The following is a 12,026-nucleotide window of genomic DNA, read 5'->3' as shown; positions in this document are numbered from 1 at the left end:
GACAAAATTCACCCAACTTATTGTGGGAAGCTTGTGGAAGGCTACCCAAAACGTTTGACCCAAGTTAAACAATTTAAAGGCAATGCTACCAAATACTAATTGAGTGCATGTAAACTTCTGACCCACTGGGAATGTGATGAAAGAAATAAAAGCTGAAATAAATCATTCTCTCTACTATTATTCTGACATTTCACATTCTTAAAATAAAGTGGTGATCCTAACTGACCTAAAACAGGGAATTTTTACTAGGATTAAATGTCAGGAATTGTGAAAAAACTGAGTTTAAATGTATTTGGCGAAGGTGTATGTAAACTTCTGACTTCAACTGTATATATATATATACACACGCTAGATCAGTTCTCTAGTTACAGAGAAAACGACAAGACAAACTGCCCACACACCTCACTTCCTGTCTGTCCTCCTGATGGCTACTATAGCCTGGTTGTAGTAATACTAACCTTGTTGTCTGTCCTCCCGATGGCTACTATAGCCTGGTTGTAGTAATACTAACCTTGTTGTCTGTCCTCCCGATGGCTACTATAGCCTGGCTGTAGTAATACTACACCTTGTTGTCTGTCCTCCCGATGGCTACTATAGCCTGGTTGTAGTAATACTAACCTTGTTGTCCTCCCGATGGCTACTATAGCCTGGTTGTAGTAATACTAACCTTGTTGTCTGTCCTCCCGATGGCTACTATAGCCTGGTTGTAGTAATACTAACCTTGTTGTCCTCCCGATGGCTACTATAGCCTGGTTGTAGTAATACTAACCTTGTTGTCTGTCCTCCTGATGGCTACTATAGCCTGGTTGTAGTAATACTAACCTTGTTGTCTGTCCTCCCGATGGCTACTATAGCCTGGTTGTAGTAATACTAACCTTGTTGTCTGTCCTCCCGATGGCTACTATAGCCTGGTTGTAGTAATACTAACCTTGTTGTCTGTCCTCCTGATGGCTACTATAGCCTGGTTGTAGTAATACTAACCTTGTTGTCTGTCCTCCCGATGGCTACTATAGCCTGGTTGTAGTAATACTACACCTTGTTGTCCTCCCGATGGCTACTATAGCCTGGTTGTAGTAATACTAACCTTGTTGTCTGTCCTCCCGATGGCTACTATAGCCTGGTTGTAGTAATACTAACCTTGTTGTCTGTCCTCCCGATGGCTACTATAGCCTGGTTGTAGTAATACTTGGTACTGTCTACATGGGTCCTGCTACGGTAGTGTCTGGCCAGCTGACAACAGATGGAGCACAGCACGGTCCTCTCCTGCTCCAGCAGCTCTGGGCTCTCTGTCTGACAACGCTTCAGGACGCTCAGCTGGACGCTGTGGGCCTGTGGGAGAGACGAACACCGCGGAAGAAACACACAGCCCCATTTGAAAAGGAAGTCCTCCTCACATAGAACTTGTTACACTGTCACAAACTAGCTCCAGTCATACTGAGAGATGCTTAGTTACTGTACTGTCTGCTGTCACTGACAACATTAACACAAGTGGAAAATGACTGTATCAACATGTCATTGTTCTAAGACCTTCTCTAAGGTGTCCTGGACTGATCAGCTTAGTGAGCCCTACCTTCTCCATAGTAACCCTGACCCGGAACTTCTCCATAGTAACCCTAACTCTAACCTTCTCCAGAGTAACCCTAACCCTGACCTTCTCCAGAGTAACCCTAACTCTAACCTTCTCCAGAGTAACTCTAACTCTAACTCTGACCTTCTCCAGAGTAACCCTAACTCTGACCTTCTCCAGAGTAACTCTAACCCGGACCTTCTCCATAGTAACCCTAACTCTGACCTTCTCCATAGTAACCCTAACTCTAACCCTGACCTTCTCCATAGTAACCCTAACCCTGACCTTCTCCAGAGTAACCCTAACCCAGACCTTCTCCATAGTAACCCTAACCCTGACCTTCTCCATAGTAACTCTAACTCTAACCCTGCCCTTCTCCAGAGTAACCCTAACTCTAACCCTGACCTTCTCCAGAGTAACTATAACCCTGACCTTCTCCAGAGTAACCCTAACTCTAAGCCTTACCTTCTCTAGTGTGTCCTGGACTGATCCCTGGTCAGCATAGTGTGCTCTGGCTAGCAGCAGGAAGTACTGGACGTTGCTCATCAGGCTGGAGACGGTCAGTGTTCCATCATCACAGTGCAGAGCGGTCATCAGAGTCCTCTGGGCCTTGCCATACTGACGCAGCTTCAGTAGCAGCTCTACCAGGTCCACCACCAGAGAGTCATGACCGCCCAGCTTCACTGCACTCTCATAGTGACGGACAGCCTGCAAGACCAATTGGGTTAGATATAAATACTCTCATAGTGACGGACAGCCTACAGGACAAATCAGGTTCGACATAAATACTCTCAGTGACTGATAGTCTGCAGGAACAAACAGTTTTCATATAAAACACTCTCATAGTGACTGACCATAGGTTACCTTCACTTTCTTGGGCACAGGGACTGTCTAAATGATTACCGACCCGTAGCACTCACGTCGGTAGCCATGAAGTGCTTTGAAAGGCTGGTCATGGCTCACATCAACACCATTATCCCAGAAACCCTAGACCCACTCCAATTTGCATACTGCAACAACGGATCCACAGATGATCCAAATCTCTATTGCACTCCACACTGCCCTTTCCCACCTGGACAAAAGGAACACCTATGTGAGAATGCTATTCATTGACTACAGCTCAGTGTTCAACACCATAGTACCCTCCAAGCCCATCACTAAGCTAAGGACCCTGGGACTAAACAACTCCCTCTCCAACTGGATCCTGGACTTCCTGACGGGCCGCCCCCAGGTGGTAAGGGTAGGTAACAACACATCTGCCATGCTGATCCTCAACACGGGGGCTCCTCTGGCGTGCGTGCTCAGTCCCCTCTTGTACTCCCTGTTCACCCACGACTGCGTGGCCAAGCACCACTCCAACACCATCAGTGGTTGGCCTGATCACCGACAACGATGAGACAGCCTATAGGGAGGAGGTCAGAGACCTGGTGGTAGGACCTGATCAGAGACCTGGTGGTAGAACCTGATCAGAGACCTGGTGGTAGGACCTGATCAGAGACCTGGTGGTAGGACCTGATCAGAGACCTGGTGGTAGGACCTGATCAGAGACCTGGTGGTAGGACCTGATCACCAACAACGAGGAGACAGCCTATAGGGAGGAGGTCAGAGACCTGGTGGTAGGACCTGATCAGAGGCCTGGTGGTAGGACCTGATCAGAGACCTGGTGGTAGGACCTGATCAGAGACCTGGTGGTAGGACCTGATCAGAGACCTGGTGGTAGGACCTGATCAGAGACCTGGTGGTAGGACCTGATCACCAACAACGAGGAGACAGCCTATAGGGAGGAGGTCAGAGACCTGGCAGTGTGGCGCCAGGACAACAACCTCTCCCTTCAATGTTAGCAAGACAAAGGAGATGATCGAGGACTACAGGAAATGGAGGGCCAACCACGCCCCCATCCACAAGGCTGTAGTGGAGCAGGTCGAGAGTTCCTTGGTGTCCACGTCACCAACAAACTGACATGGTCCAAACACACCAAGACAGTCGTGAAGAGGGCACGACAAAACCTATTCCCCCTTAGGAGACTGAAAAGATTTGGCATGGGTCCTCAGATCCTCAAAAAGTTCTAATGCTGCACCATCGAGAGCATCCTGACCGGTTGCATCAACGCCTGGTATGACAACTGCTCTGCATCTGACCGACCGAAGGCGCTAGAGGGTACTGCGTACGTCCCAGTACATCACTGGAGCCAAGCTTCCTGCCATCCAGGACCTCTATACCGGGTGGTGTCATAGGACCATGTCAGTTTGTTGGTGATGTGGACACCAAGGAACTTGAAGTGCTCAACCTGCTCCACTACAGCCCCGTCGATGAGAATGGGGGCGTGCTCCGTCCTCTTTTTCCTGTAGTCCACAATCATCTCCTTTGTCTTGATCATGTTGAGGGAGAGGTTATTGTCCTGGCATCACACGGCCAGGTCTCTGACCTCCTCCATATAGGCTTTCATGACATGCCCTGGGGGAGGCTCTCTCTCTCTCTCGATAGGTCATAAATACCTGGTAGAAACTGCCATGCAGTATTGAGGGAGAGAGTCTACCAGAACAAAGAGCTTCTCTTAGTTCAAAACTCCTAATCCCCAAATGGGAGAATTAAACAATATTTCTACTTTTGAGAACGTGGGAATGGTCCGTGGACACTTAAGGGACAGTCATGACGAGTGTGGAAATGGTTAAACTCTGAGACTATCGATCCCTACAGAATAAGAGCAAATCTTAGATACTAATTACTAAACTGCAGCTAGAAATGACGTAAATCTAGAACTAGAATACAGACAACCGCCGAAGCATCTATTCTATGAGAACATTTCTAAATGGTACTCTGAAGTAACCATTCTAACCATCTGCAACCACGAAAGATATTGTGACTTCTGGGAAAGTTAACCAGAGACTCTGATGAACTCTACAGGACGATCGAGAGTTTTCAACGGAGAGACAGCAACGACATACGGGCGTAAATATATACATCGCAATTATTGTCGAATGAGCGGCCGTTCATGTGCAAAGGATTAGCATTTCAATGATTATAATTATCCACTGTGTGTAGTGATCCATTTTGTCTTTCACGCTCTGTATCACGTCCCCACACCTTTCCTTTGTCTAACAAGCCGTCATATCGGGTTAGCCCACTAGGGACTTTTCTATCATTGTTAGTAACCAATATCTGCTGTTTGTTTGTTATGTAATTCCGTGTGATTATTTAGTTAGTTAGTAAATAAATAATTCAGACAATTTGTATATCGCTGATTCACGATTTTGGCTAGGGTTCGTGCAGATATCCAAGGGTTTGCGATGTTCAGTAATGAGAACTGATATATAATAACAATCATTAATGGAAGACTAACTGATATGATATTAAAATATCTGAAGAGTTTTCCCGTGGTGCCCCGACTTCCAAGTTAATTAATGTTTACATGATTAGTTTAATCACGTAATAATTAAACCTAGAGAATTGATTTGATAATATACAGTCTTCACATTTAATGATAGCCTTGTCGTGTTTGGACTGTCTCGTTATTGGTGATTAGTCCTACCACTGTTATGTCATCGGCAAACTTAATGATGGTGTTGGAGTCGTGCAGTCATGAGTAAACAGGGAGTACAGGAGGGGGCTGAGCAGGCACCCCTGATGTGACGTGTGTTGAGGATCAGCGTGGCGGATGTGTTGTTACCTACATCACCACCTGGGGGTGGCCCATCAGGAAGTCCAGGATCCAGTTGCAGAGGGAGGTGTTTAGTCCCAGGGTTCTTAGCTTAGTGATGAGCTTTGAGGGTACTATGGTGTTGAACGCTGAGCTGTAGTCAATGAATAGCATTCTCACATAGGTGTTCCTTTTGTCCAGGCGGGAAAGGGCAGTGTGGAGTGCAATAGAGATCACATCATCTGTGGATCTGTTGGGGCGGTATGCAAATTGGAGTGGGTCTAGGGTTTCTCGGATAATTGTGTTGATGTGAGCCATGACCAGTCTTTCAAAGCACTTCATGGCTACAGACGTGAGTGCTACGGGTCTGTAGTCATTTAGGCAGGTTACCTTAGTGTTCTTGGGCACAGGGACTATGGTGGTCTGCTTAAAACATATTGGTATTACAGACTCGGTCAGGGAGAATTTGAAAATGTCAGTGAAGACACTTGCCAGTTGGTCAGTGTATGCTCGGCGTACACGTCCTGGTAATCCGTCTGGCCTTGCGGCCTTGTGAATGTTGACCTGTTTAAAGGTCTTACATCGGCTGCGGAGAGCGTTATCACACAGTCTTCCGGAACAGCTGGTGCTCTGATGCATGTTTCAGTGTTATTTGCCTCGAAGCGAGCATAGAAGTAGTTTAGCTCGTCTGGTAGACTCGTGTCACTGGGCAGCTCTCGGCTGTGTGTCCCTTTGTAGTCTGTAATGGTTTTCACGATAAACCATGGTAAAATTCCTGACGGTTAGTAATACCGTTTCAAATTGTAATTATCATTAAAACCGTGTTTGATTACCACGGTTTGAAAAACTCATGGGAAATACTGTACAGCATCAACCAAAGTTGGCAACAGTCTGACGCAGGCGCAGCATGCAACGTGGGGTTTGTTTTCTGTGAAAACATGGTGGAAGGAAGTGACAGCGCTCGGGAGATTTTTTTAACCTTCTAAGAGGACCAAATCTGAAGTGTGGTCGTATTTTGGGTTTTACAAGAGTGCTGACGGAAACTTATTCGAAGATGGTCACCCTGTCTGCAGCACATGCAACTAAAATAATTGCTGCGAAATGGGGGCAACACTTCAAATCTCTTGAGTCATCTTTGTGACCACCAACCACTACTTTATAGCGAATGCAAGATAAGTTAACTTTTAGCTCAATGCATGATGTGGGGACATGGGAATGAGGGAAAATGTCATGGTTTGTCTGTCTAACTTGCTAATAGCGTGTCATTAATGTAAACTGAAGCTTCCAGTGTTACCTACTCTGGTAGAAACACTACACGTTGTTCTGCTGCAGTATGCGTCGTGTGCCTGCAGACTCTATTCGCCCATTGCACATGATAACACGTTATGTAGTTTAGTCACCCAACCAACACATTTTATTCATTTAGAATCCGGCAGTCGTGGACTTGGTTGTAAAAGTGTTCCAGTGGAAGAAACACTATAGACTCCTGTACAAGACTCTCCTACAAGACTCCCCTATAAGACTCCCCTACAAGACTCCCCCGCAAGACTCCCCTACAAGACTCCCCTACAAGACCCCCCTACAAGACTCTCCTACAAGACTCCCCTACAAGACTCCTCTACAAGACTCCCCTACAAGACTCCTCTACAAGACTCCCCTACAAGACTCCCCTACAAGACTCTCATACAAGACTCCTCTACAAGACTCCCCTACAAGACTCCCCTACAAGACTCCTCTACAAGACTCCCCTGCAAGACTCCCCTACAAGACTCCCCTACAAGACTCCCCTGCAAGACTCCCCTACAAGACTCCCCTACAAGACCCCCGTACAAGACCGCCCTACAAGACCCTCCTACAAGACTCCCCTACAAGACTCCCCTACAAGACTCCCCTGCAAGACTCCCCTGCAAGACTCCCCTACAAGACTCCCCTACAAGACTCCCCTGACAAGACTCCCCTGACAAGACTCCCCTACAAGACTCCTCTACAAGACTCCCCTACAAGACTCCTCTACAAGACTCCCCTGCAAGACTCCCCTGCAAGACTCCCCTGCAAGACTCCCCTACAAGACTCCCCTGCAAGACTCCCCTACAAGACTCCCATGCAAGACTCCCCTGCAAGACTCCCCTACAAGACTCCCCTGCAAGACTCCCCTGCAAGACTCCCCTACAAGACTCCCCTACAAGACTCCCCTACAAGACTCCCTACAAGACCCCCATGCAAGACTCCCCTGCAAGACTCCCCTGCAAGACTCCCCTACAAGACTCCTCTACAAGACTCCCCTACAAGACTCCCCTACAAGACTCCCCTGCAAGACTCCCCTGCAAGACTCCCCTGCAAGACCCCCCTGCAAGACTCCCCTGCAAGACTCCCCTGCAAGACTCCCCTGCAAGACTCCCATGCAAGACTCCCATGCAAGACTCCCCTACAAGACTCCTGTATTTATGTCAATTGTTGGGCTCATTGCAATTACTATCACTGTCTTCTTAAGACTCATTTGTATTTATTTAAATTGTGCATGGGGTCATTGCATACACTCAAACGCAACACATTTTAGTATATGTGTGTGTGTGTGTGTGTGTGTGTGTGTGTGTGTGTGTGTGTGAATAATAATAATAATAATTATAACATAAAACATTTGCTATCCCCTTGTTTACAGAGTGGGCGTGCAGCAGGTAAACCCAGTGACGCTACTGGTCCCTCCTCATCTACAGTTGTGACACAGACACTCCAGCAAGCGTTTAAAAAGGCAGGCTGCTTATGCATCCACATCAAAACATACTCAAGACCTCACTGAAGCCCTTTCATATTACACTGCAAAGGACATGATGCCATTTCATATCGTTGAGAGGCCTGGCTTTCTGAGGCTGATGAAGGTTGTCGTGCCTCACTACAAAGTGACATCACAAACATTATTTTCCCAAGACTGAAATCCCAAACCTGTACAACCAGGTTAATGTTGGAAAAAGTTTAGCTCAAAGGCACATGGTTTTGCTGCAACTACTGACCTCTGGACCAACTACTGACCTCTGGACCAACTACTGACCACTGGACCAACTACTGACCTCTGGACCAACTACTGACCTCTGGACCAACTACTGACCTCTGGACCAACTACTGACCTCTGGACCAACTACTGACCTCTGGACCAGTGAAAGCTGGGGGTGGTCAACCCTCCATCAGCTTCACTATCCATTATCTCACAACCAGACTGGCAACTGGAATCAAACTGCCTGGAAACACAGTTCTTCCCAGAAGATCACTCAGCTCACAACAGTGTTTTTGGAGAATATACTGGAAGAGTGGGTGATTAACAAGACCTGGTCTGCATAACCACAGACAAGGCAACAAACATGATCAAGGCTTTTGCAGAGTTCCCAGATCTGTGGCTTTGGGTCCTTTGGCCATCATTTGAACCTGGCCATCTCAAAGGTTCTGAAAATTCAGCAGAGTTGACACAGCAGTCAAGGCCTGTCGTCAGCTGGTCCGAGGCTTCTCACGGACCTGGAAGAGAAGGAGAGAACTGAGAGAAAAGCAAGCTGCCCTCAACATGCCACAGAAGGCTCTGATCCATGATGTGGTGACCCGATGGGGGATCTACACACAAGATGCTTGAGCGTTTCCTCAGCCAACAGCAGCCAGTCTGTGCGACACCGGCTGGAGAAAGAGGAACATGGCATCTGATGACCCAAGGATGCCGACATAAGTGTCATGGGAACAACTGTGCCAGATTCTTGAACCTCTGAGGCAAATGCATCTGTAAACTTGCTCAGAGACACGAGTGACACTGTCAGCCATCAAGCCTGTCCTGGACCACGTCACCCGTGATGTTCTGGTGGAAAAAGATACGGAGCCATCCCTGACCAAAGGAGATGAAAAGGGTAATGAGAGAAGACCTTAACAACAGATACACAGTGGAACCAAACTAAGAGAAACTTCAGTCCTGGAGGCCCTGTTGTCATCATGGACGACACAGCCCCAAGATGGACGACACAGCCCCAAGATGGACGACACAGCCCCAAGATGGACGACACAGCCCCAAGATGGACGGCACAGCCCCAAGATGGACGGCACAGCCCCAAGATGGACGACACAGCCCCAAGATGGACGACGACACAGCCCCAAGATGGACGACGACACAGCCCCAAGATGGACGACACAGCCCCAAGATGGACGACACAGCCCCAAGATGGACCCCCAAGATGGACGACACAGCCCCAAGATGGACGGCACAGCCCCAAGATGGACGGCACAGCCCCAAGATGGACGACACAGCCCCAAGATGGACGGCACAGCCCCAAGATGGACGGCACAGCCCCAAGATGGACGACACAGCCCCAAGATGGACGACGACACAGCCCCAAGATGGACGACACAGCCCCAAGATGGACGGCACAGCCCCAAGATGGACGACACAGCCCCAAGATGGACGACACAGCCCCAAGATGGACGACACAGCCCCAAGATGGACGACACAGCCCCAAGATGGACGACACAGCCCCAAGATGGACGACGACACAGCCCCAAGATGGACGACGACACAGCCCCAAGATGGACGACGACACAGCCCCAAGATGGACGACACAGCCCCAAGATGGACGACGACACAGCCCCAAGATGGACGGCCCCAAGATGGACGACGACACAGCCCCAAGATGGACGACACAGCCCCAAGATGGACGACACAGCCCCAAGATGGACGACACAGCCCCAAGATGGACGACACAGCCCCAAGATGGATGACACAGCCCCAAGATGGACTGCACAGCCCCAAGATGGACGACACAGCCCCAAGATGGACGACACAGCCCCAAGATGGATGACACAGCCCCAAGATGGACTGCACAGCCCCAAGATGGACGACACAGCCCCAAGATGGACGACACAGCCCCAAGATGGACGACACAGCCCCAAGATGGACGACACAGCCCCAAGATGGACCCCCAAGATGGACGACACAGCCCCAAGATGGACGACACAGCCCCAAGATGGATGGCACAGCCCCAAGATGGACCCCCAAGATGGACGACACAGCCCCAAGATGGACCCCCAAGATGGACGACACAGCCCCAAGATGGACGACGACACAGCCCCAAGATGGACGACACAGCCCCAAGATGGACGACACAGCCCCAAGATGGACGACACAGCCCCAAGATGGACGACGACACAGCCCCAAGATGGACGACGACACAGCCCCAAGGAACTCTTTGCTGATGAGACCTGTGGTGGAAGCCAATCAGGTTACATATAAACACTTATAGTGACTGACAACCTGCAGGACCAATCAGGTTAGTGACATAAACACTCAGTGACTGACAACCTGCAGGACCAATCAGGTTAGTGACATAAACACTCAGTGACTGACAACCTGCAGGACCAATCAGGTTAGTGACATAAACACTCAGTGACTGACAACCTGCAGGACCAATCAGGTCAGTGACATAAACACTCAGTGACTGACAACCTGCAGGACCAATCAGGTAAGAAATAGAATGAGGAGGGAGGGAACAGTATGAGAACATTCCTTAGTAAAATGGCAAACAAAAACAGCTTCCACTCTTGAGAAATAGTCTAAAAAGGGGAAGAATGTCCTGTGTGAGCACTGAGCAGTATTGGTGCTTGAACCTTTGCCGCAGCCTTTCCCGTCTACAATACCTGGTTGTACTGATGGGTCTTCACATAGGCTTGGCCCATCTTTCTGGACAGGGTTGCATCCCGAACCGTCCCTCTCGTTGCCTCTCGATACACCTCGATAGCTCTCTCTGGCTGCAGAATAGAAATGTGATATTTCATATACCCGTCTGTGTCAATGCATTTGCAAAGCCCCAATAATGTGGTATAGACAGTCAATAATATGCAGACCACAAGGAACCACTGGTGTGACAGGTAAAACATATGCCATTTAATACCCTATTTAATTCACTTAGTCATGGTGCATATTAGTATTGATTTTTACATATGGCTGGGCCCAGAAATCGAACCCACTATCCTGGCATTGGACCAAGCTTCATGCTCTAACTACTGAGATACAGAGGACCAAGCTTCATGCTCTACCTACTGGGCTACAGAGGACCAAGCTTCATGCTCTACCTACTGGGCTACAGAGGACCAAGCTTCATGCTCTACCTACTGAGTTAGAGGACCAAGCTTCATGCTCTACCTACTGGGCTACAGAGGACCAAGCTTCATGCTCTACCTACTGAGTTAGAGGACCAAGCTTCATGCTCTACCTACTGAGTTACAGAGGACCAAGCTTCATGCTCTACCTACTGGGTTAGAGGACCAAGCTTCATGGTATACCTACTGGGCTACAGAGGACCAAGCTTCATGCTCTACCTACTGGGCTACAGAGGACCAAGCTTCATGCTCTACCTACTGAGCTACAGAGGACCAAGCTTCATGCTCTACCTACTGAGCTACAGAGGACCAAGCTTCATGCTCTACCTACTGAGTTACAGAGGACCAAGCTTCATGCTCTACCTACTGGGTTAGAGGACCAAGCTTCATGCTCTACCTACTGAGTTACAGAGGACCAAGCTTCATGCTCTACCTACTGGGTTAGAGGACCAAGCTTCATGCTCTACCTACTGGGCTACAGAGGACCAAGCTTCATGCTCTACCTACTGGCTTACAGAGGACCAAGCTTCATGCTCTACCTACTGAGATACAGAGGACCAAGCTTCATGCTCTACCTACTGAGTTACAGAGGACCAAGCTTCATGCTCTACCTACTGAGCTACAGAGGACCAAGCTTCATGCTCTACCTACTGAGTTACAGAGGACCAAGCTTCATGCTCTACCTACTGAGCTACAGAGGAC

At 48.6% G+C, this 12,026-nt stretch overlaps 1 protein-coding gene across 3 annotated transcripts in view; it reads right to left on the bottom strand.

The window, feature by feature from the left end:
• Positions 1-12,026, bottom strand: part of LOC106590692 (tetratricopeptide repeat protein 21B) — a 77,675-nt gene that overhangs the window by 27,797 nt on the left and 37,852 nt on the right. For all 3 annotated transcript variants that reach the window (XM_082970832.1, XM_082970831.1, XM_082970833.1), the window contains exons 17-19: positions 10,863-10,973; positions 2,033-2,275; positions 1,138-1,329 (exon numbers count right to left, since the gene is read on the bottom strand). In XM_082970832.1, the coding sequence (XP_082826958.1) occupies positions 1,138-1,329; positions 2,033-2,275; positions 10,863-10,973 (546 nt within the window). The remainder of the gene's footprint in view (positions 1-1,137; positions 1,330-2,032; positions 2,276-10,862; positions 10,974-12,026) is intronic.

This window comes from Salmo salar, chromosome 29 (assembly GCF_965601325.2).
Source record: "Salmo salar chromosome 29, fSalSal1, whole genome shotgun sequence".
NCBI lineage: Eukaryota > Metazoa > Chordata > Actinopteri > Salmoniformes > Salmonidae > Salmo > Salmo salar.
The sequence above is the reverse complement of the archived record's forward strand: the minus strand, read 5'-3'. Positions and strand labels throughout refer to the sequence as shown.